The sequence below is a fragment of the Pelmatolapia mariae genome, linkage group LG16_19, assembly GCF_036321145.2.
Source record: "Pelmatolapia mariae isolate MD_Pm_ZW linkage group LG16_19, Pm_UMD_F_2, whole genome shotgun sequence".
NCBI classification, from domain to species: Eukaryota; Metazoa; Chordata; class Actinopteri; order Cichliformes; family Cichlidae; genus Pelmatolapia; species Pelmatolapia mariae.
The window spans coordinates 26,201,028-26,227,434 of record NC_086241.1 but is presented as its reverse complement, the minus strand read 5'-3'; the positions used below and the strand labels follow the sequence as shown (position 1 = coordinate 26,227,434).

Below are 26,407 nucleotides of genomic sequence, written 5' to 3'. Positions count from 1 at the left end.
CCCTAAAGGACCAGCAACAAAACAATCATAAGTAGCCACATTACTGCTGCCACATATTTTTGACACTGCCCCAAGGAGACAGTATACAGCTGGAACATTAAAAAAGGGGCTCTGCAAAGCTCTGTGTAGCATCTAAGGACAACCAAGATAGCACTATGCTGTCATTTAAGTCCATAGCACCAGATGGATTATTCTGCTGCAAGTTTCCTTCATTACATTTTGCTGATAGCTAAACTATAGTGTTACTTCAGCTGGACTCCTTAGCTGTCACCTTTTTCCTTTTATTTCAGTATTTTACTAAAATTTATTTCATTTTTGCATTTCTTGTGTCGCTCTATGTCAGATAGAGCTCCTCTCTGGGAGTTAATGTATGCTGGATGAGTTCAACGGACACTACCAGGTTGAAATTATTCATTTTTCTAATGAGCTGGGTCAACGATCAGACGAACTCTAATGCCTTTACTTAAACTCTGCTATTGTAGCAGGAATGTCCTGAGTGACTTTTGAAGCAGCCACCTCGGGGTGCAATTTCTACTCCGACAGAACATAAGAAAGATCATGAAAGTGATGAATCTTTTTAGAAAGTGTAGGTGACATCCACATTCTCCTTGTGACATCTCTTAGTACCTCTGTCTTCAGGGGAATTGGCTAATCAGTGTTACAGAGAACGGAGTCAAGACAAAGAGCTCAGCAACTTTCATCCCGCTGGATAGCCACGCCAGATTTAATCCTTGGTGTCGCAATTGAATTGTGCTTTTGCAGAAAGTGCCAATTAAATCATGACGAGTAAGACCCAGGAACAAAGCACTTAAGCAAATTGAATGAATGTTTCCCAGTCAGAATGAGCTGTCTTTGTGTGTTTGCATTTTTGTTTGCAGGAAGTCAGAATAAGAGCACTGATTAGGCAGTTATAGCTAAAAGGCTTTTTTTTTTACTATAGCATTAAAGAATGTTATATACAAGAATAATGCTAAAAGCAGAAGGGAATAATTATAGAGAAGTTGTTGTTGCTAATATTTTTCTTTCATAGAAATGGAGGCTGGACACCCTGGTCGTCATGGGGACAGTGTAGCACAACCTGCGGTACAGGCTTCGAGCTGCGCCAGCGTTCTTGTAACAACCCCTCACCTCGCCATGGTGGCCGTGTGTGTGTCGGGCCTAGCAGGGATGAAAGGTACCTCTCTCTTTGTTTCTCAGCGACAACAGTTCATGCTCCTCATTACTCGTGATTTACAAGGCTTTACACAGCCAGGTGCCAGGGTACATCAGTGGACTCTTAAGTCCTCGCTGTGATCAAGCGTTTGCTTTCCTCATGGCCCAGCTTTGGAACGGCGTTGAAGTTAGAATTTGGTTGTATTTCATTGACTTGCCTTATCAGACTTTTATACGTATGCCAATGAATAGAGGTGGGCAGATTGATCCAAAAATTGATAGTATCGACTCAGTCACTGGCATCGGATTGATTCTAGCACAATAGGATTGATACTTTGTTTCTATCCTCTAAAGTCAGTATGTTTTGCCCAATGAATTGTGTTAAATTATTATTTTTTCAAAATGAAAAAATATACCTCAAACATGTACCATGAAAAATGTATTGCTCCGACTGTCACGATGTGTTATTATAGCCTATAGCACATTTAAACAACAGAAGTTGACCCGAAAGTGCTTTAGAGATGGGAACATTTACATTCCAGGTCTCGAGAAAACCCAGTTCCAAAATACATGAAGCTGAGAGATGTATTCTGTTGTGTTAACTAATTTCTGTGGTAAAAATCACAGTGATTTAATGGTCATTAAAAGATGTTTAGAGTTTTCAAATTGTTTTCATCATATAAATCATGACATACTGCACTCCACAACAGAAGCTCCTTCATAGGTTAAAAGTATCGGTATAGATATTAATATCGTGGAAAAAAATGCTGAATTTCAGTTTTCTGTTTGCTTTGTGTTTTTAGACAAGATTGTCTTTTGAGTGCAAAAGTGTAGTCACTAAGTCTGTAGTTCTTCTGACTTGAATTTTAGTCACTTCCACACCTCATCCTGCTGTCGCTGCCATCTTCACAGGTTCTGCAATGAAGGGGTGTCCTGTCCTCAGCCAATCTTCTGGACCCCGTGGGGCTCCTGGACCAAGTGCAGCACCGAGTGCGGTGGAGGTGTCCACTCCAGGGTCCGCACTTGCGAGAATGGCAACAGCTGCCCAGGATGTGCATTGGTAGGAAACACACGCACTCACATAAATATCTGCTCACATAACACAGAATAATGACGGAAACAATAATTATAAGAACTAAATTTTATACAGCTGCACAATCTGATATTTTTAAGAAAGCCGTCCAATCAAGCCCACTGGACGGCTTTAGAAAATGTTAGCGAGTGCACAGATTTTTAACTTTTAACTGTATTTTCAAAAGTTTTACAGCTTTTCGTATTGAAAAAGAACCCATACACATCACATTCCTGTTTTTTCACTATGTATCTGCTATATAAATGTATGATTTCTTTTTGTGTTTTGCAGTGGTTTCACAGACAAAAAAGAAATTTTATGAGTTATTAATTATTATAAATTCATGAAAACTTTCTGGGCAATAACATAATTATAGAGGTGAGCAGATAATGGAATTTTCCTCCTGACTTGGACCAGTTTTACTGGGAAGAAAGCCAGTTTGTCTTATCGTTTTATTTACAAAAGAAATCAGTAACATTCCTGATTTTCCTTATTTTGTGTGAAAAATAACAGGTAATTGTTCCACCTCCACAGTTTTTGGGAAGCACTTGCAATTTCGTTTTCACAGAAAAAAGAGGAATTTTCATTTCCGTGTCAGTTTTTCAGTACACCCATTCACACGGTGTAATGTGTGTTTTGTTTTTGTTTTTATAACCTTTTTATAAAAGGTTCAGTCTGTACAGGCAGAAACAATGGAAGAAAAAAACCCCACCAAACTCATAGCTTCTGCCGCTTTCTTTCTCAGGAGTACAAGGCCTGTAACCTGGAGGCTTGTCCAGAAGTGAAGAGGAACACACCTTGGACACCCTGGATGCCTGTCAATGTCACTCAGGGAGGAGCTCGTCAAGAGCAGAGGATGCGCTACATGTGCAGGGCTCACCTGTCTGATCCTCACGAGCTGCAGATTGGACGGAAGAAGGTGGAGACGCGCTTCTGTCCTAACGATGGCACAGTGGCCTGTGAGACAGATAGTAAGTTAACCAGCTGACATGTAGACTAGTGTGGTCTAGTTTTATTGTCACATTTTACCGTACTGTCACCTTGGGTTCAGAGGAAAACCTAGCATCAAATAAAATTCACATGCTGGCAATGATATCTAAGTAGCTCCACAACTCAGTTTTAAATGCAGACGTTTTTAAGAGTGACTATTGCTGTTTTCCTTCAGCTCTGGCACTCAGAAGCAACCCTTTTTCCAACTCGGGGCTTGTAGTTTGTCATATAACTTTTATAGCTTAAATTAACTGCTTTTGCTTTTACTATTTGTAGCTGTTCTGCAACAAGTTAAAACACCATCAGATCTTAAACTGATTAATTGTTGAATTGATAGCATTCGTTTTTATACTGGATCATTGTCATGTAACTGCTTCCAAGCAAGCCTTCTGTTGTTTGTTGACATGTCCATAGTACTTTGCCATATATCTTATATTCATGATGATGTTTGACTGTGAAATGGGCTTAACTATTTCTTACTTTCTTAAAGATTAAACATGGAAACATAGCTATGTTTTCCAAAATAATGTGAAACACTGACCATGTAAATGCAACATTTATGAGCTCTTATCAGATAATAGGTTTACCATCACGGTCCAATTACAGGGCATTCAACATGCAGTTTTACCGTATGCATTTTGCAGCAGATATTCTTCTAGTAGCTCCAATCGTGTAACAACAGTCAAGTAAATGCTTTTTTGTGCTCTCTGCACAAAACTTAACACACTGAGGATTTGACCCCTTCACAACCTGGGCTTTTATTGAGTACCACTACTCAGTAATCTGTCCACGAATGGCACACAAATCTACCTTTAGTGCTTTGTTCCAGTGTGTACTCCAATCTGTCGATTACGTTCGCTGATGTTGCTTGCTACAGGATAGAGCCTTTGCTCACCGAGCTCTCCTCCTTTGAAATAGGCTGCCTTTGCAGGTTTGGGAGGTGGGCTCTCACATTATCAAGTGTAGGCTCAAAATCCATCTCTTTTCTATATAACACAATCTCTCCTCCTTTGCTGCCGCTGGGATGCCTTCAAAGGGCTGTTACGTGACAACTAGCAATCCTCGCTTATATAACTTAACTGAACATAACACAGTTATCTATTACTCTGTTATTTATTTGTGGATCATCTGTGTGTCTGTGTAATGATGTCCATGTGTTGTAATCATATATTGTGCACTGTAAGCTCTGTAGTGGTGCAGCACTATAAAAACAAATGCTCCGATCTCCACCTTTAGGTTCAGCTGCCTGAACAAATCAATGTTCTCTATAGATTAACCAGTAAAAACGGCAAGGAAAATAGACATCCCTGCTCCTGCCTTCTCTTTTATCTGTGCTAAGGCCCTCCAAGGCCCTCATACAAGCTCAGGCATACACACTAAAGTAAGTCAATGCTGACTTTTGGCTGCAGGATTTAAAACCTGCTCTCCCAGGTAAAAATGCTCTACTTAACCCATTGCACCGTGACATCCAGCTTTCTATGCTGACTTCTGTTCCTCTTTATGCTACTTTAAATATTTTATCAGATCTGATCTCAAACTAAATGTGATTGGCCTGTTACTCTTGTTAGAGCCTCTGAAGCATGAATATACAAGTCCAAAGGAGGTGCGGGAGACTAGTCCCCTCTCAAATCACATGATTAACAGTATCCTGACAGGTTATTATATATTTTTTCAACCTATAACACTGAAAGCATGTTGCTTTTTTCAGCTCTTTCTGATGTTTAAAAAGAGACAACAGAAAAGAAAATGTGCAGATCATCAAAAGCCAAATTTCAGTGTTGTTTATATATTCAATAGTTTTTCAAATTCCAGTAGGATAGCAATTTCTGTCTATATTTGAATCTTTGTTTATGTGTACACACATAGTACTGTAGTTCAGACAAATTGGCCTACTTGTCTGTGAACAAGTGAGAAGGCAGCAGCATGCAAAGATTTCTCCCAGAAGAATTGTGACATGCTGAAACAGCCCTCCTGTTAGCTCCCCTACATGCTGTTAGTGACGGAGTCACAGTCCTGTGCTCCCACATACACACTGTCACACAGAGAGTTGCACAGGGCCACAGTCCACTGCTCCCCACTGGTGGCTTTTTAATGCCCCCTTCCCTAAATCGATTACCTGTCTCTCCGTGTCAGCCTCCTGGGGGGGCCACATCGACTCTGACAAACTGATGAAACACTGACAGCAGGAAATCGCAGGATGCATGAGAGACACAGACCGAGTCTGAAAGGAAAAGAGAAAGAAATATGCCTCCTGGCAAAGTCATGTACACAATGTTTGACTTTCAGTCAAAGACTTTTCATGCTTCGTGTGTCTGTTGAAATTCTTTAAGATCTCAATCTAACAGCGCAGCAGAAATTTCTTTAAACTGGAACTTCATTTCCATTTTCTTTCCCCTATTTTTCTTCTCTCTTTAGCCCTTGTCGAGGAACTCCTCAAGACTCCAGTGGTGAGAGTGTCGGGCACAGGCTGGTCATCATGGGAGACCTGGTCAAGCTGCTCACACAGTTGCGCAAAAGGTTATCGCACCCGTCGGCGAACCTGCTCTGGCCCAGAGGGGAAGAGTGCCCCTGTGGCCTGCCGTGGCTCGCCTGTGGAGTATCAGGACTGTAATGTCCAGGCATGTCCAGGTCAGTGAAGATACACTACAAACCCTGTTAAGTTTTGTTTACAAGCAGCAAGACTTTCTTGTAAATTTCTCAAAGTGGTCCTGAGCAATAGTTCTGCAGGCTTACTAAGGCCTTTCAAAGGTTTTGGACTTTAGCTGCTTCATATATTACACATGAGACATCCTCAAATATGTCGTGTAGCATCCCAGCAGGTGTTGCAGTACAACCTGATTGCGGGTAATCACAAACTGAAGATAAACTGAGGATGGATAAAGGCAGTTGGTGTCCTGTTGCTAACCTCTTCAGTATATCGTGGGTCGATAATCGACGGACATCCACACTTTCACACTCGGAGAAAAAGATGGAAAAAGAACGAGAGAGGGAGGGAGGTCAGTGGGGGTACTAAAATACTGCTGAGTGGATCATTAGCTTCATTTGCTAATGGTTACCAGCAGCTTCAGCAGTGCAGGAAGCACTATTGGACAAATGAAGTTATCTATTTCAAAGTCCTCATCAAACCATAATCAGCTGACCTAGAACTCTTCTGCTGCATTGACAGGCTACACTTATTAAACAGAATGAGGACAGACACACACACATACACACACAATAAGCACTCTTAAAAAAAAGTTCTGAACTCAGCCTTAAGGGTGTCGACTTAAATATTCATGAGTGGTACCTTATGAATTTAAGATTTATTATTGGTTGGTGCAGTGCTGATCAAATTCCTGTTGTGTATTTGAATGTCAGTTGTTGAATCCAAATACAATCCTTCTCGGTTAACTTTGCATCTGACACATGTAACCTAAGGAAGCCTGGGACAGGCAGCCTTGGTTACTTCGCACTGGGAAGCAGCCGGTGAGCGAGCCTTTTGCCATTACTGTCACGTTTACAGCCGGTCTCACCACACGTGTCCCTGGCAGACACACAGGTGAGAAGGACAAGGCCAGTGACAAAAGAGAGAATGAGTGCGAAATAGTAATTGATGATGAAATTAGAGAGAGGGATGGAGGCAATATAGATCTCTGAGGTGATTAAAATGAATAGGGTGTTAGTGTGTGCATTGGAAACACAAGTGTGTGTTTCCAGCCAGTGAGTCGATTTTTAATTCAGATATGAGTTTTATATGACTGCTATAAGTTAATTTTGCATAAAACAATAAACATTTCGCGTTTCTAGGATTAAAATAATCATCAAATATATTTTCAGTGTTGGAAGTTTTTAAAGGAGGCCTACTGTGCTCCTCTCCAGCTGGTCTACTAAAGTAGTTCTGCATGAGCAACTGTTCAGAATAGTCCTTATTTATCTTACTTGGGCTTCGGTGCAGTCATTCAGTTCACTCCCTCCCTTTTCATTCACTTTAAGTCAGCTTCCTTCTGACTGGCTCTCTCTCCCAAAACAGAAGATTTAATAGCAGGTAGTTAAGGCTTCTAAGGTGATCATATTAGATTCAGGTTAAAAACAAAGATATAGATAGATAACAGACAGGCATAATACAGCAGCATCATTGATTAGTAATTTTTGATTGATTAGTAATTTATTTCAACATGTGAACAATATACGGGTACATTTAGAAAAGAAAATAAGACAGAGAAAAAAAATACTATACAAAATACATACAAAAAAACCCCAACATTCTGATTAATTTACATGTTGAAAGGGAGTGGGAAGAAGTAAACACTTATTTAATCCCGGATCAGGACCATGATGCAACAAATAATAATTAATAATTTATACAGCGTCATGTTGGATATCAAAAACTAAAATTTGCTCATCTAGGTGATGGCTGTTTTTATACAACAAAAACAGGAACTAGAAGACTTTATTGGGGGTATCTCTTCTAAGTGACATCAAAAAGATCCAGTAATGGGAAAAAAATGTCTGTTTAGAGTTTTTAGCTCATAGGAATTACTTTCGCATATGCTGACCTCATTATATGAAAGTTTAGCCATATTTAATATGAGCATCCACCATTGATTGTATATAAACATCACCTCCAAAGTCAGTTGTTATAAGCTGAGTCTTAAGTATTGCTCATGTCAGTGCGAAATCAACATTTTTGTAACCATTTAGCCAATTCAGGCTCAGGGGTGGGGGATTGGAGCTAGCTGTCATAGGGCGAGAGGTGGAGTCCACCCTGGACAGCTTGCCTTTTCATCCATCACTCATCCTGCCTTACCAAATTTTACAAAAGGAAGATCATGTCCAAACCATTTAAAAATCCAGAACAAGTATTAAGCCCTCATCGCATTTAAAGTGATTTCTTTTGTAGCTGATGTTTGGTCATTAGTAGACACTGCTGCTGTGATAACTCAAGAATGGGCTGACGTAGGATTTTCAAATTAATACCTCTATGCATCTATCGATGAGTTAATAAAAATATCGGATGAGTTTGAATGTCTGTGACCTTGAACTCAAGGTCAGAGGTTAGAGGTCAAGTTTTCTGAAAATATTTTGAATGTAATAACTCACACTCAAAAAGAAAGTCACCTATAATTTTGAAATTTGCATCTTAAAGGCGACTGACGCCCTGTTTGGTCTTTCACCTGACGTTTCCGGGTTAATTGGCATTCCATACTCATCCCATCAAAGTTTTAAATCACACACTGATTAGATCAAATGGAAAAAGTTAGTTATCAAAGCAAGTCTTAAGTGTTTAAAATTGACATATCAGCTTGATCTCAACTTTCGCAATCAAGTCTTTGATTAACAGAGTGACCAGACGTGGCATAATTATTTTGTTTGTTTGTTTCAAAGTTTTCACTCTGACTCACGTCAGTGTCTTGTCTTGGGAGCCGGGCAAACACATGGTTGACTTCATATGTCTGAATGTAAATGAACACAGCAAGTCAACCACGCAGGGGCACGGGCAGACAGGTGGGACGAGTCGGAAAAACTGTAAACTGCCAGTCAGGAAGTCAGTGAGTTGTTCACTAACTCACTGAGTCAGACGCTCAACCAGTCAGCCGGGTAAAGAGCCAGTTAGTCAGGCAGAGCAGTGACTGGCTGTGAGAGTTAGTCAGAGTTAAGTGGTCACAGCCTGCCTTACTCGGTGTCACACTAATCCACTCAGCTAATGGAATTTTCTGCAGCACTGTGATGTTACCTGGCAACACTGCTCTTCCCCATCAGTCAGCCAGACAGACATCAGCCAGTCAACCAGCCATTCAGTTAGTCAGTCACCCTCTTCTGATTAGATCAAATGAAACATTAACGGCACCTATGGGGAGAATAAATCAATATAATGCAGGACACAGTAATGACAAAGTAGGCTATGATGTGATCAGGAAGACAGCAGAGCACAGGCACAGACTGTGTGTGCAAGAGTAGTTCAAAGTAAGACAGAAATGAATGATAGATGCCTGTAATATGGAAAAGAAACACAAAAATAAGCCATCATGGACAAATTGTGTTTGTTGGAGCACCATTTTTTTTCTTTTTTCTCTATTTGTTAGTCTTCCTGAGCCCATCTCCACCAGCTGGGCTCTAATAGGTAGGGTAAATGCTCTGTTTGGCTTTGCTATATTTAGCAATAACATTTGCACAAGGTTTAAATGTCCAAAAAGAATATGCAGTTGGTGCAACAAGCAACTTTACATCAGGGTTAAAACATTTTGTTTTTTCATATAGCCTGGGGTTACATCAGGCAGGTGCAATTGAAAGCTGCAAGTGATACATCCCTAGTATAATCCTAGGAGAAGACACAAATCCCTTTGGAGTTGCGTCAGGAAGGGCATCTGGTAGAGGGAAAAAAAGCTGCCAAATCAAATATGTGGACCTACCTGCTGTGACAGCCCCTTGTGAATAAGGGAGCAGCTGAATGTAGCCTCTGACAAAAAGCCCAGATCTTTCTGAGTCATCAAAACCACACTGCAACACTTTAAACACCAGCTTTTAAAATCAGATAACTTGTAACTGAATTCTGTTTTTAAGTCTCAAGTCCATAGTTGTTGAAAGTGCACACACTAATGTCACTTTAAAAACATCAATCAACGCTAACCAGAGTAATATACAATGGGAAATTGCTAAATTTAATATTCATTTGCAAAGTTGCATATGAACCTCTTTGTCTCTTGTAAAGGATTCAATGTCAGTTGGTTGTGCGTGGCAGTCCTAACTATCGCTGTAGGATGATGTGATATCTGATCCCTTCTTGGCGTCTTTAATTAGATGTCTGTGGTGCTCAGACTGAGCTAAATTAATCCCAGTATGCCGTCAGAAAATGTCATTACTGGTGCAGTGTGCATCTCCCTCTTAAACTACAGCCAGCACATTATCATATCAGTCAGAGCGGTATGTGATTATGTGACACGTTCCTTTATGTGCCTTACAGTGAACGGTGCCTGGTCCTGCTGGTCGTCCTGGTCTCAGTGCTCAGTGGGTTGCGGTGGCGGGCACTACCAGCGGACACGCTCCTGTAACAGCCCCGCGCCTTCCAATGGTGGAGACATTTGCATAGGACTGCACACTGAGGAAGCCCTATGCAACACACACCCTTGCGATGGTAAGGTCGCATAGAAATTCAAAATCTTGTTCTGCCGTGTCACCACTGCTTGAGGTGCTTTTATCACACCTTCGGGCAGGCAATCATCTCCCACACCATGTAATTTCTGTGCCGTCCCCTTTGCTAAATTGCTTCTTTCATCTTTTCCTAATGAATAAACCAGGTCTTAGATATATGAGAAGATAAACAGAAAACAACCCATCCTCCCACCGTGCCATTTCCTGCTGTGCTGCTGGAACTCGCAGCACCATGGCAACCCCTCCAGAAAGCTTTAAAAAGAGATCCACTTATGTTGTGGCACATATGGATATCTTATGTAATGAATCTGAGGTTTTGAATGCCCAGGTGTAGACAGTATGTGTGTAATATTACTTAAAAAGCTTTTTTTTTTCTTTTTTCTTTTTTTTAAATAGCAGACTTTATGAGATGGATTTTACAGAACCAACATATTTTCTTCACTATTCTCTGTGGATTTTAGCCATGTTGTATTATTTGGCCAGATTTCAGGAGGCTCATTATTGATAGTTCTGCTGCCACTGGTCTCGTTTCGATCATAAACCTTCCTCAAGCATGCCTGACAAAGGCCCATGCACCTCTCCTGGCTTTTCTTTCACACAGCTTCACTTTGCTACACACCTGAATACAAGCAGTGCATTAGATAAGAACATTGCTTCTGCTCACTGTGGAGATGAATGGAATTATGTTTGTGCTGCTTCCAGCTGAAAGATTACACGTTGGTCCTTCTCCAGAAAGCAAAATACTAAATATGAATCTGATAGAACGGGGTTAGAGCAGGAAAGGGAGAGCTGCATGAGGAGGATCATTTATTTTGGAGGGTTGCTGAGTTCATGTTCTTTAATGTTATTTGTCTGATAAGGTCTTATGTTTTGATGTGTGTTTTGTTACCTTTTGATAAGATACTGCCAGTTGTGAATAGATAACACTCTATCGTGAATTTGTCAATGTGGGGTGTAGATAGATATAGCCATCACAGCATCATCCATTGGTTAGCGGACTTTGCATGTTGAAACATTAGCATTTTGGCCATGTTGTTTTCAAAGGCCAAAGTTAGTTGCCTTATTTAGACCAGCAGGTGGATTGCTAAGTGATCATCTGAGGCTGGCAAGTTTCCTTAGCAAGCTGCATCCATAAACTGTATCCTTACAATGCACAGATACAGGCATCTGCTGCCTTGTGCTAAGTATTATATCTTGAACAGTCTGTAATTTACAGATTTATTTATTACTTCTTTTTTCTTCTTTTTTTTTTTGCAAAAGACATGTTAAATATTTGCAGTTCAGTGAATTTAATTAGTGGTGGTGCGAGCTGTAGCGGAGAGTTGCCAGCTACAGCTGCTTGCTTTGTTTCACCTGCTAATAAAGGTTGAGTAAGTTGCAGCCATGCCCCTTACTTAACCTTTAACAAAGTCTTAGTGGCCATTGGAGGACCTGGCACTTTATTTCGGCTTCACGGAGGTTGTTTGTTGTTTCTGCAGGTGCAATGAAACCTTTGTTTTTGGCTGCTGAGTTCAAATATCAATTAACTTTCTCTAGACTGGAGCACTCCATCTTTAAATACTGTAGCAAGTACTTTCTCTTTCTTTATCAAGACTGAAGACAGGCAAAACATACCAGGGGCTTGGCATTTACCACACATAGTAGCAGCTTATCAATGAACCTGCAGAGTGTGAGCAGAGAATTAATACGGTAGCTGCAGAAAGGCCTCTTAAAGCACATAGTATTAGATAACACATTCATTTTAATGGAGAGACAGAATATCAGCCAAAATGAAGAAAACCTACATTACATAAAACATTGAACAATTGAAAATTGATTTGCGTGTCACAGTGAAATAAGTACAACCCACCCATTCTGGCTTCCACAGGTTATAACTGATTGATTGATAACAATTAAGAGCTGAAGTTTCAAGTTGCCAAGCAGTAACCAAGAAATATAAAGGAGATGTGTGCAAACCTGATGACAAGCTACAAGAAATGACTTACTGCTGTGCTTTCCTGCAAGGGTTTCTCCATCAAGTACTAAGCCACTTAATGACACACAATTGCATTCAATTTCTAACTTTTATGTAATGTGCTTTTTCTGGATGTTTGGTTTATGTTATTTCTCTTTTTAAAATGATTGTTCATTTTGTGAGCAAACTTACAAAGTCAGCAGGAGATCAAATAATTACTTCTCTCAATGTATTTAATAAAAGTGATACAGTGTTTATCTAGCATTCATGACTAAGATGTTGAGTATGGTATAGCTTCCAGACAACAATTGGTGCACTGTTAAGTCTCTTAACTTTAAAATGACCTTACAGAGCAAAAAGAACTCAACAAAGTGGAATATAAAACAGTTCATGCTACACCTTTGTTTCAGATCTGTGGCCTCGTGTAAAATTCAGATGTTCTGCCAAACTTTGTAGATTATGCAGACTTATGTTCATTTTTATTGCTAAGGTTAAAACATCTAAGAAGCGGGCATCCTAAATACCTGGACAAATAAAACAATTTAGCTATGACTACAGGTAAGTTGGGTTTTATGTATTTAGTTTAAGAACATATCTATATCTTAAAAGTTAAAATAACAGAAACACAAGGGTAGAAGACTTAAATAAGAACAAAAAAAAGTTTGAGTATTCTTCTTTTCCCTTTTACTTTGAAGGTTAGCCTTGCTTTCCCCACATGTGATGATATGTGAGATGTATAAAAACAAGCGAAACCCCCCCCCCCCATCTACTTCTACTCTGCTCCCGCAAGGACATTGAAATATTCATGAGAGATCTGCCTGCTAATCCAGGAGGATGGGGGAAAAAAAGTCCACCTGCCGAACTCATAAGGTTTCATCCCGATTCTGATTCTAAGGTTTAATATCAAACAGCCTTGTTTTGTCGCTAACGTGTGATTTTTCATCTGTTCTTTCTTTAGTCTGCTGGGAAACAAAAACAGGCCCAGACAAATATTCATTGTCTGGGATGCTCACGTGTATGTGTGAGTGTAGACGGATGTGTTATAGTGCAGATGACTTCTGTCAGATTTCAACAGCCGTTTCTTCTTAACAGTCACTTTCTTCAGATGCTTTTCCTTTTAAATCAGCCCGACTGTCATTCACACGGAGGGTAACGCTTACAGTCAGCCTCCTCGGTAATTACAGACAAAGAAAGGTAAATGACTTTCTGTCTTTTCCCCTCTTTGCCAAGATGCTAATCAGCCTCCTTTATCAGGTTAATGTTTTCCTGTTTGACGCAGACCAACAATCTCTGTTAACCCCGCACCAGTAGGCTGCCGGCAGTCTCTCTCGATCCCTATCTGTCTCCTCATCTGTTCGCTTATTGACAGGCGCAACATCAGTCATCTATTGGGGTCTTCCTGGTGCTGCCGACCTCGCCGCATGTGTAATTAGAGGCAAGCTGGCTGTCAGTCATGAGGATATTTGATGCCTCTGTCGTAGGTCATTTGATTAAAGTCTCCACCAGTAATGGAGGACAGCAGGTAGGACTGTCAGGACAGAATACTAACGAGCAGCCCCCGGGCCTGATGCTGTTCTTTCTGACTCTACAGTGTGATCACGCAGGTCGTCTGGGTGACAAAAATAAATGGGAATAAATGAAGCAATTAAAGCCGGTTGTAGTGATGCACGGTTATTGCACACATTTGAGCTGGTCAGTTTGTTTCATGTGTCTAGGTGGTTGTGCAGAACGAATGGAGCAGAGAGCAGAGCAGCTTGTTGGTGAGCGTCCGCCTGATAGGAAAGGTAAAAGAAGGCCTGTCCTTCTGTCTCCACTGAGGCTCTCTCTGCCAAAACTGCACACTTGAGAGCACGCTGAATAACAAACCAGCTTTTCATCAGGCTTTCATTTGTGGTAGCCTGTGCTCCCTCCACTCTGGTGCTTTTAAATACAGGGAGCGAAAGAGTGCAGCAAGTGCACGGTTCAAAGGGAGGCGCTGAAAGTTGGGCATTTTCTCTTTCCTCTTTGGTGGGAGCCTTTTGTTTACTGCTCGGTCGCCTGCTGCGGGGATACAGCACGAAAGCTTGGCTCGGGAGACAAACATCTCAGCTATGCACTAAACAAACTCTTCTGGTTTGCTCTTCCAATCCCGTTTACATCACAAACACTTTTGGTGTGTTTGGGGTCTTTTTTTTTCCTTTTTCTTTTTCTTCTTTTTCTTTTTTGGCTGTGCAGAAATGTGAAAAGTACCCGCAGGTGGTGACAGCTTGGGTGGGCCCATTGCTTTCCAGGCCTGAGTGTGAGCTCGATGTGGCCTTGTGGTTGCTGGGGTTTTTATTTATTGCTCTTTTTTTCTGTGTTTAGGTGGCTGGATGGCCTGGTCGCTGTGGTCGGCCTGTGATGACTCAGGCCTGCAGATGAGGAGTCGTGTGTGTGGTGCTCAGGGCAACACCCCCTGTGTGGGGAACAGCACTCAGCGTAGAGACTGCAATGAAATACCTGGTGAGTTGTTCGGCTCTCAGATGCATACTGTAACCATGAAGCGTCCTTCAACATTCTCATCAGAGCTCAGTGTTGGCCTTTCAAGAGCTCCTTGCGAGCGTCCTTCCTTTTTCTCTGATTTTGAGGGTGCAGCCTGTATTTTATTTTGTGTCCTCGAATGTCACCAAACACGCTCCTTTTCACTTATTCCATCATGGCTTTAGCTTGCCTTTGTCACAAAAACTGCATCATGCTGTTTTATGGGAAGTTGTAAGCATGCATTTTTGATGTGGAAAGCGAGGGTACACAAACAGCTAGCTGTTCTAGTGGCTCAGCCTTGTCTGTTTTTTGTTGTTTTTTCAGATTTTGTACATTTTGTGTCATTTTAATGGCAACAAAACTGACTGACAACACAACTAATAGTTACCCCCAGGAGGCTGACAATATTTTCAGACACTCGGAGCATTTTGACATGCTCTGAAAGTATTGTCAGTATGGAAAAAAAATGTAAGCATAGTCAGAGGGCTTATTTGTATTCAGCGACAAAATATCTAAGTGGCTCATGCTTGTACTTAAAAATGAACCTGTTGTAGGAAGTCATTTTTAAGCTGTGCTGGGATTTGTGAAACATGACTAGACCCATTGTGACAAACCCTTCTGTTCACTAAGGTAATCATTTAACAGAATATCAATATTTGGTGTCCCTGTATCAATACAATGCCCACCTCACACTCAAACCTGAAAGGTCTTCTACCGCAGCTTGATCTAATAGGTACCAACAGGTGTGTGAAACAACTGGTAATATGGGCTACTCTTACTCATGTCTATGCAGTTATTAATGTTTTTTAGAGAAGACAAAAGTCATAATTTACAAACTGAGCAGATGGAATGGAAGTCGTGTAATTAGTTAAAGTTGATCAGTTGTGTGTGTGTGTGGTTGCAAATAGTGTCTCTCAAGCAGAAGGAAGGCTCATCTCACATATATAGCTCTCCATCGTGTTTTGCGTTTGACTTTATCTTTAAAGTTTCTCCACTGCTTTGATGTTATTTTCGGGGTTTTGTTAAGTGCGCTGCTGTTATTCATCTGACATGCTTTCTTCTGTTGATAAAATGAGTTACCTCTCCAAGATGTGTAGTGTATGCATGCTAACTGTGTTACAGCCAAAAGCTTTTGCTTAGACATGACTGAAAGTCTCAAAATTGTTATGCTCATTTCCAACTACATACTTTTATTCTTGGACTGTTATTAGAATATGTTTGCATGGTTCACAGTCATGCTGATATTTCCTATGTATACTTGGCCTCTGTGCTTTGGTGATCTACTATAGCAACAGTATACACATTTATGAGATAAAATAAGAAAAAGCATACCATGTCCCCTTTTAGATAAATGATAATATTGGCACGCTGCCCTACAACTGATCAGTTTATTATCTAACAATGCTCACCCACACAAACCAAAACCAGGGCTAACAATCTTCAGTATCATCATCATTGTTATTGCTTCGACATCATTTTGAGGGTTTACCCAAGCTTAATATAAGGTACAACTTCAGGATTTTATTTTGCCAAGATTTTTGATTTGCCAAATCTTCACTGGCAGCTCACTCCAAAAGCCGTAAGTTGTTTGTTTGTCCAGGTTGTACGTACGCAGAATCAGCATCATCACAGTCTTCATCCTAAAACAGATATCCATAAATAAAAGCACATATTGTTTGTGTCTTTGTAGTCGACATCCTCTTTGTGCACAAAACTCATTTGCTCATGTTGATTAACCATAATTAAGTCCATGTGAATGCAATAAGTTAGCAGCTGACCCAACTGGCCTCGGCGCACCTTGTTTTGCTGATGCCGATTTCAGAAAGTTTCTCCTGAAATGATCTTTCATGGCCTGCCAGCATAGGCCTCTCCAGGCTAAGAATCCCTAATGAGTCCAGACGAAGGCGATTAATATTAATGGGTTGTCACAACAGCAAATCACATCTAATTTTATTGCAGATTTCAATGAGGCGAAGGATGGATTTGTTAAGGTCACTTGCATAAGGGAGGCAGCTGTGAAGAAGTTGAAAATTTAAAAGAAATTCAATCCAATGAGGAACTGAAATATTTAACAACTGAAAGCCACAGGCCTTCCTGCTCCTCCTCTTCCTCTGAAGAAGCTCAATGAGAGTGGAGCTGCTAGAAAGGACGTGTTGTACCTGTAAATGTTTGTCCTGCCCCTTAGTTTCTATCACAGCAGCTAGACAGGTTCAGTTCAATGGGGCAGAGCTGTTGCTTCTCGCTCAACAGTCCATTTTCCTCTAGAAATTCTTGAAATACACTGATTTAAAAGCAAAAAAATCTCCATAGACCGTTTGTGCATCATTGAGGAGACATTTAAATTTTTCATTTACCATTTTTTTCAGCATGTGTCAACTCCCCTGATGTTGCAACCAGTTGTTGTTGTGTTCTGAAGGCTGTTACACCAGGGAATGCGTGCGTGTATGTGTGTGCATGCATGTGTGTGTCTGACTGTGTGTTCCTCTCCTCTCTGCAGTCATTCTCCCTGCATCTGGTTTTGATAAGGACCAACACTGTGGAGGTAAGTGGATTAACAGCTGCCTCCGCTTCATCTCCCTGTGCATGTTCAGGGTTTTTCTTTCCCCCTGTATGTTTCCACAGATGTCTGTCCATGATGTGTGTTTTCATACATTATATATGTATATATTTATATGTACATTTCATATGTGTTATTATAGTCTGTTAAAATTCCTAACAGCCAGTCAGGAGGAGGAAGGACAACTCTTTCGTTTCATGTTTTTAATGGCCTCATACCTACTGATAGAAAAGTCCTACAGATGTTTTAACTGCACTGATAACAAAATACATCAGGAAAAGAACCCTGGACAGTGGTGTTTCAGTCTTGTTTTATATTCTTATGAGCAACTTTAGTGGGTACACCTCAACTGGTAATTAACTTAAATATCTAATCAACCAACCACATGGCAGGAGCTCAGTGCATTTAGGCATGAAGACATAGTAAAGATCACCTTGTGAAGTATTTGATTGGGGAAAACAGTGATTTAAGTGATTTGGTTGCTGATGGATGGTCTGAGTATTTCCCTGCACAACCAACTAGTTCACCTGGGCCAACTTTTATATCCTGCAAGACCCAGGTGGCCTATGTTACCTGACGATCCTCCCATGCCAGCAAAACAGCAGACCGTGGCTTTAATAAGTGTGGGAGGGGCTTAACATCACCCTCCTTAAAAATCACGATTCCATGTTGACACTGCAAATTATTCTGAAACGAGAAAACAAAAAAGCAACAACAGAAGGCAACATTAAAATGGCTACCACACAACCTGGCCCACAAATGAGCTGACATCCACCCCCTTACTAAATCCAATTTTCCTACCACAGGAACAAATTAAGTGGTGGGAAGTAAAAGTGAATGTTGGCAGTTATAGGAATACGAGGCAAAATGGGTTCTAATTACAGGAGATTTCTAATAGTGTAACTGGTATACAGAAAGGGGAAAGTAGTATCTGCCCCAGAAAGCAAATCTTTGCAAATAGGTTCAACACGAAAAAGAAACAATTAACCTAACAGCAAGTGAAAGTCTACTCATTGGTACCTAAATGAGCACCAGATCTCATCACAAGTGCTACCATATAATCTGCAGCTCTACACCCCCACAAAACACTGGATTTAAAGTATGAGCGTCAACCACAGTAGCACACCAAAAGGTTCCTCCAAGCAAAAACGTCAATACTAACCAAAATGGATAAGACGGCAACAAAGGGGGAACAAAGCAACAACAAAGCTCAAAGCAAAGCAGATAATGGGTCTACAACAAAGCTACCAGACCAAACTACCAAGTTTAAATATTTCACAGCACTATTCAAGTTCAACTTTGGAACTCTTACACTTCACACATTTTACCAGTTACACTTTGCCAGATACACCAGAAGATTGGTCCAGCCATGTGTCCAGTAAGGCCACAAATCAACACGACAAATATGTTGGTGAAGCACTAGACACAGAGTTTATGCTCCCTAGTCCTAGTTTTTTAATACAAGTTGATATTAACCCTAGTCTTCAGACAGATACATGTGCACCAAAAACAACGGTGCCAAAGAGCAAACTAGCAAGTTTCTGGAAACCAGGGAAATGCTCCCAAGACATTGTCTTCAACAAACTTTTCTGTCACACTAAAGAGAAAGCGTGGTTGGTCTCCTATTGAGATCATCCACTACAAAAGGAGATGCATGGCTCAGAGACTCATGTGGCTATACTCACCAAAAGCACAATGAAACTGTAAATTCATGGGTTTAACACCCAAGCACTATGCTATTGCTGCTCTCTTCCAACATCAACCACAGAATACCTAAATTATTGTAACCAATCCAAAGAATTCTATCTTGTGTGGAACTCCCTAAGATACTCCTCACAATGCTAAATACCATTACTACTTTAAGCTGTACTCAGAACTTAGTTCAACTTGCATAAGCATTTAGCAAACCAAAAGCTAAGTTAGTAAGTCAGCACTGACTCAAAGTTCAATCTTACCAATGGGTCTAAAGATCCCGGACGAGCCCCCATTTGCCACAAACTGGTTCAAAGTAGGTTACACACACCTTCACACAAGAGGTTTACTTAAATATTTTAAAAATATATATATTAAACATAACCTAACCAAGAAACAGATCACCAATAGGTTAAAGTCAGGTGGAGTGGAAGAGAGCGCCTGAGCAGTTTACCTGGGCCAGCTTTTATGGCCTGCAAGACACAGGTTATCTGGATTAGCTGATGATCCCTCCATGGCAGCCAAGCAGCAGGTTTGGTTTTATGAGTTTGGGAAGTTTTTAACAAGGTAAATGAACACTCTAGTTTGAAAAAATGTGAATTTTTGAGCAATTATTTCATGGTATTTCAGAGTTTACGGGTTAATTTAATGCATTACACATGGTAAATATGGGTGTTGAAAAATGTCCATTTTTAAGCTTATCTAATAATGTATACTCAAGCTTTGCTAACACCGTGTGTCATCTTTATTTTGCAGCATTTACCTCCATCCACCTAATTGCCACTGGTGTTTCCTGTTTCCTTGGGGCGGGGCTGCTATCTTTCCTGATCTATGTGTACTGTCAACGTTTCCACAAGCCTTCTCAAGAGTCTGCCATCATTCATCCCACCACCCCAAACCACCTCAACTACAAGGGCAATACCACGCCAAAGAATGAGAAGTACACACCAATGGAGTTTAAGGTAAGTGAAGCACACAATATTATGCAGAAATACAAATGAAAGTGCTGTTTACTTGGTGTTATTCAAATACACAAACACGCACACAATGTAAATATTAAGGATTCAAGGGCAGTGGGTGTGATTCATGTTTTATTTAGAGCTTTTATTCATTCATTTATCTCAATGGTGCAGTACGCGCAGAAGATGAATTACTGTTAATTTCTCTTCCTTCTCGCTCCTATACAGAGTCTGTATGGCTTTACTACCTGCACCAAGCCCTTATGAATGGGGCTCATTAGCTTTCTAAAGCATTAGTCAGCCTGCGACCTCACACTGCTATCGGTCTACTGTGCATTCACATTTACAGCAAGTCAAGAAGCTGTTTTCCTTAGAAGCCTGTAAACCTTTAGTGACATTTTGCGTCCTTCAATTGTTTTACTCTCTGATTGAGTTGGGATATTGTTATTGCATTTCTTGTTCCTGTTTCTGCAAGATGCTTTTGAGAAACAGCTGAAAAAATTATCTTAAACTCTTCTTGAGCAAAACTAGGAGGTTTGATTTTTCACTCCAAAATCAGAAATTATATCTGTCGTAAAAATTCTGGTTAGGTGTCCTTCCCTCCTGCCTCTCTGAATGACCATAGAGGATTCATTTATATTTAAAAAAAAATACTACAATGATCATTTAACAATTGCATCTGCACCTCCTCCTTCTTGTGAAGGTGGCTGTATAATGTGCAGTTTTGGGCTGTCACGGACAAACTTACAACTACTAACCTACAAACAGGAATGCAGCATGGCGATGTCGCGCTAATCATTTTGACGCTGGCCCTTTAGTGGAAAAAAAATGCAAATGGAGTAATGGAAGTAAAATGTTCCAAATAAAATGTTTGTAATTCAAACAAAGAATAAAATCCAGTTGACTTGTGGCAGCAGAAGCTTGTTTGTGTGATGTGTCCTTCAGCTGTTATCATGACTGCGCCAAGGGGGACGTAGCATGGAGACAAATAACGGAGGAGTAACAGCCATGCATCTTGGCACCGCCTCAGTAGGTATTTTCATCATACTGTCTCCATGCATCAAACTTGATGTCCTAGCCAGGTTGATTAGATCCAAGTCACACAGTGTGGACTGTAATGAACTTATAAGGTTGTTAAAATCTTGCAGTGTAGACACCTTAAGGAAAGAGGATGGAAGGGATTTGGTCCTGAGTGCTTCAGCCATAAAAAAAAATCCCCCACATAGGAGAAAATCTATGTTACGTCATGATATCTCTCACAAAGTGCTGGGCCATTCACATTTTACTATTGCAGCCAGGCACTCACCAGATGATGTCAATTAGGTCTGTGAGAGTTTTGAGTTTAAGGCCTTTGGGATGAGGTTCAAACTGGGCCATGCTTTTCGACTTTAACATTAACCTCGTGCATTGCAGTCTGTTGGTGTTTGTCACTAAATATCTTTTTTAATAACATTTAATTTCAACTCAACTTTAATTATATAGCGTCAGTTTAACGACAGTTGCCTCAGTGCTTTACATTGTAAGGTTAAGACCCCAACAATCAGACGACCCCTATGACAAAGCACTTGGCAACAGTGGGAAGAAAAAACTTCGTTTTAGCTGTGAATGTGCTGGTCTTTGCTTAAAGATGCATGTTAAAAACTAATTTAAAAAAAAGAAGAAGCTAAATTCGTGTTTCAGGGTTACATTTGGACAAATAGAGCCCATTTTTTCTCCTTTCCACACAGACTGTTTACCTGCCAGACTGGAAACTGACTGCAAATAACAACCAAAATTCCTTTTGCCACTGATTCTATATATTCGTACAGTATGTTGTCTGTTTCTAGGTGTTACTGTGCACATCAGACCACAATTTGGTTAGGCTGTCCACCTCACAAGCATCATGGCATATGTAAAGATTGTCACTTTGCTCACTATCTTCTTAGTAAAAGCCTGTAACATTAAAATAGAAGTATCATAGTATTATAAAGCTATTTTAAGTCTGTACAAAACTTTTTTTTTGCCAGCCAGTGTTTCCAAGCACAGATTCATCATTCATCATCAACAAACGTGGTGCCAAATAACTATTTCTCATCCCAGTGTTTTTTGATCGTGTCAGCCTCTCGATACTTGTTGTCTTCACTGTTATTGTTGGCGGTTGTGTGGATGTGTTGCTGACAGCCATCGTGGTGTTGAGAGCCCGAACTCATTAGCTTTAATGACCAGAGGGGATAGCCAGACTCTGCTGGATGTGCATCCGATGTCACCATGTAGCACTACGGCACTGTTTATGCAGTGGCTTCCCTCTCCTCCAGGCCAATTTATGTTGCCCACTGTTGTGTATTTCACTGACTCTAACCTGATTATCTTCCTGCCCTGCTCCCCAGAGCTGTTCAGATGGATTACATTAGTTTAATGCTTCCCCTGGAAAGTGTTTCACCTTATGGTCGGCTTTTACCAGAGACTCAGCAAATGCATTAGAATAAAATGTGGGTTTTAGACTTGTTTTTATTTGAGAGCTCCGATGAATTCCCGCCATCTCCTATATTAAGAGTATTGAGTATGCTTGACAAGATCCAAATTAAATTTGTTAAATTGGTTTGCTTTGGTTATGAATACACTTTCGCTCACACAATAACCTCAAAGCTACTGGAGGTATTTTATTTACCTGCAGGGAAGATTAACTTCTATATTATCTGCACCTCTGAGGAATGCAAAACAAACTGTCCACGCCGAAAACCAAATCTCTGTCTCAAGAATTCCATCTATAATTGAATCCTCAAAACTTGGTCTGAAAGTAACTGAAAATATATTCCAGTGTTGCGTTATTTTCCAGATCTACATGTATGAGGGATTTTCCAGAAGTGGATGCCTGTATCTGTAACGAAGCAGACTGAGCTGCATAAGAGTCAAGTGTACTTCAGTAAAATAACATTTATTTTGGAAAAAATACTTGACAAGCTCATTTGCATTGGAAACATGCTGAAGTATTTTTATTGCTTTGGCAGCCAAACAGCTCGAGGATATATTCACATTCACTTCCTCACCAAGTTAGAAGATAAGATTACTCATGTGGGTATAATAATTATGAGGCTAAAGAAAAAGACAGTTGGCTCAGCTTAGCATGGAGATGGTAAATAAAGGGGATGGCTTACTTGGCTGTTTAATGTTTATAAAATATTGTCTACTGGCATAGTGTTTCATAGTGTGCATATGATTTTAATGTGACTTTCTTCCCTTCTGTGTTATTTCAGACACTGAATAAAAACAACCTGCTGCCCGATGAAAGATCCAATTTCTACCCAACACCGCTCCAGCAGACGAACGTCTACACCACCACCTACTATCCCACAGCGCTCGGCAAATTTGACTATCAGCCCAACTCATCCCCATCACCGTGCAGGACCTACAACCACACTAACAATAGCTGAGACCCGCCCCAAATCCGGCTCTCCACCCCGCTGCCCCAAACGGACGCCACCCCCCAATGCCATGGTGACATAACTGAACCGACATGAACTGAAGTGTTTTTCAGAGCTTGGCCAAGTTCCTCTGATCACCATCGCCCCCTGTCTTTGCTTTCTAGCCTCTTCTCGTTTGTTTTTAAGGGTCTTTTTGGAACTTTCCATCAGGAGATCTGGATTGGAGAAGAATGCCCCTGTCCTATTATAGTCAGGAACTTGTGCAAGCAGCTGGGGCTGTGTTGTTGTAAAGGCCCGTCTGGATAAAGCAGTGTCAACTCTCAGCTTCATGCAGAGAACTAGTGGAAAACTCTACGATGACGAGTAACGGCTTTAGACAGATTGTTATGACCACGCACTTCAGTGCAGATGCCGGGTCGGTCGAGCATCCGCACTTCCAGAGGCTAACACGAACACAATAAATTTAAAAAGAAGAAACATTTCTGTGGATCTGGGTCACCGTTTTATGCCTCTCCATCACAAACCACATTTTCAGCCTGTAATGAACTTCGAGTCCCTCGACAGCAAAAGCAGTTACAGAGAACAAAAAGCACGTATAGCTACGTCCTTGCCACACAGCACAAAGCAAGAGAACAACAGTAAAAAAGAGAAAGCTCAATGAAGTAAATGCTGGAGTAAATTAGAGATCAATATCAGCTCGGTTGTTTGGGGGAGGGGAATCCACGCCCTTCATTGTTGCTATTTCACACGACAGAAAAGATAAGAAGTTTGGGGTTGATTAGGGTTTGACTACGCTTCACATCATCCTCAGTTGAAGGAGAAATATACCGCTTATGATTCGAGTCCCTTGTCTTTAGTGGGCAGGGATATCGACTCCTACAGTCAAAGCACGGAGCGTTGGAAGCGTTCTGAACTGTAAAAGCTTTGGGAATTCCGTGGGTGCCTGTATGCAATAGAAGGCAGGGGCGAGATTTGTTTTATTTCTACTTTTTTTTCTCTATTTTTTGTTTTCCTTTTCAAGAACAATACAGACTTCTGGAAAGGAATTGATTGATTCTCCAATTGATTCTCCAATGGATGCATCGATTCTGCTGAGTGCTAAATAGCCCGGTGGTCATATCAAATATGGCCAGTGTGCTGAACAAGTGGATTGGGTTTTCTATGATGGTAGAATAAGCTAGTAGATTGTCACTTGTTCATTTTTTTTTTTTTAAATGTTTGTTTTTCTAAGATGATAATTGTTTTATGCTCAGATGAGCTGTAGCATAGGAAGAAATATTTTGTTAAATAAGATAACTAATTATTTCTTGTTTCTCTAATTTCCATTTCACTGAATGAACACATTCCTTTGTTTTTGATTGTTCGGCTTTGTGACCATTGCATCTTCGATACATGAAATGTTAACACACAAAAAAAAATAAAAGGATTTCAATTATATTGTTTTTGCAAAGAATGTCAAAAAATATCCATCTGGGCCCCCTTGAAGAGAAAAGAAAATTGCTAAATTACGCTTGCCTAAGTTTACCAGTGAACATCAAAAGGGATGCATGCGTGTCTGAATGTAAGTGTGCTTGAATGAGCAAAGAGAGCCTACTGTATTTTGTACAATGTAAATGCTTTCATACATATGACTATGACGTCTGTAAAGCGTGTGTATGAGTGTGTGTGTGTGTGTGTGCGTGTGTGTGTGTGTGTGTGTGTGCGTGTGTGTGTGTGTGTGTGTGTGTGTGTGTGTGTGTGTGTGTGTGTGCGTGTGTGTGTGTGTGTGTGTGCACTTCTCCACATTCTGTTGCAGGCATTCTACTGTTTCCTTTTCCTGTTTCATGTCTGAGATGTTAATCATTGTAAGTTAAAGCATCACACCTCTGGTCCGTGCGGAGGTGGAATGGAGGTTATTTATAGTCAAAGCTTGGTTTATAAAGGGCATTCTCACAGCTATATTTTATTATTATTGCCTGATCGATGAATGCTAACCCAGCAATGCTTTTCAGTTCAGCTAATGTACATGCACGAGATGAGAGCTCTATCTGTATATAGGAGCGACAGCCTTCTACCCATTTAATGTCCTTGAAGACAGTTGTGTATATGTATCTGTATATTGTATAGCTAACACTGTTTGTTTAAAAAAAAGCCTTATAGTTGTTTAAAGAAAAAAAAAGTACAGCAGCTAAGTACACACCAACCATGAGGTTTGTTTGGGGACAGAGCTCCACAATGTGACCGACCGCTTGTGACTTGTGACCTTTCCCAGCTGCTCAAACATCAAATCTCCAGAGTCACATGAACCCGGAATGAAAATAACCCACCAATGAGAGTACCGTGTATTATACGCTGGAAATGATCATTTATAACGGCGATATGAAATTTAAAAAGATGTCATTTTGATGTAAACTAAGCTTGTGGTCAGATGGGTGTTCAACTGATTGGTCGATCTCGAGCTCTGTCCCCTGCGATGTGAGGCTCTGTGTCCTTCTATGCAACTTACCAGGTGTACTGTTAGACCTGTCATGTAGACAAATGTATAGTAATCACTGCCTTTTAGACACTGTGAATTTTTGGTACCCTATATTTTTGTATATTGTACATTATCAAAGGACAATAAACCTTGATGCCAACATAAAAAGTTAATAGGTTTTTGGTTTTTTGTTTTTTTACTGGCCGGTAGCTGAAATTCATTTTATCAAATAGGAAATGTAAGCAAAAAGTCAAAGATGAAACAAGAACTTCCAGATTCTGCTCTGTAAGTAGGAAAACCTGATGCAAAGTCCTAATGATGCTTTAGTTAGACTATAATAATTATACCAAACAGGAAAAGAACCATGGACAATGCATTGGACAGCAACTCAATGCATTTATGACCTGCTGAAGTTCAAAGTGAGCGTCAAAATAGGGAAGAAGGTTATTTAAGCAGCTTTGAAAGGGGCATTGTTAGCAGCAGACAGAGTATTTCAGAAACTGTTGATGTGCTTGGATTTTCTCTTGGGTTTACAGAATATGGTCTGA

The 26,407-nt window shown here is 40.5% G+C and overlaps 1 protein-coding gene across 2 annotated transcripts in view; it reads left to right on the top strand.

Annotated features, from left to right (window-relative positions):
• sema5ba (sema domain, seven thrombospondin repeats (type 1 and type 1-like), transmembrane domain (TM) and short cytoplasmic domain, (semaphorin) 5Ba) overlaps positions 1 to 26,014 on the top strand; it is a 179,853-nt gene extending 153,839 nt beyond the window's left edge. For both annotated transcript variants that reach the window (XM_063499239.1, XM_063499238.1), the window contains 9 exons: positions 1,031 to 1,174; positions 2,065 to 2,212; positions 2,970 to 3,195; positions 5,630 to 5,842; positions 10,155 to 10,325; positions 14,640 to 14,777; positions 17,293 to 17,337; positions 19,801 to 20,006; positions 23,237 to 26,014. In XM_063499239.1, the coding sequence (XP_063355309.1) occupies positions 1,031 to 1,174; positions 2,065 to 2,212; positions 2,970 to 3,195; positions 5,630 to 5,842; positions 10,155 to 10,325; positions 14,640 to 14,777; positions 17,293 to 17,337; positions 19,801 to 20,006; positions 23,237 to 23,413 (1,468 nt within the window). In that variant the 3' untranslated portion in view covers positions 23,414 to 26,014. The remainder of the gene's footprint in view (positions 1 to 1,030; positions 1,175 to 2,064; positions 2,213 to 2,969; positions 3,196 to 5,629; positions 5,843 to 10,154; positions 10,326 to 14,639; positions 14,778 to 17,292; positions 17,338 to 19,800; positions 20,007 to 23,236) is intronic.
• Positions 26,015 to 26,407: the final 393 nt, after the last annotated feature.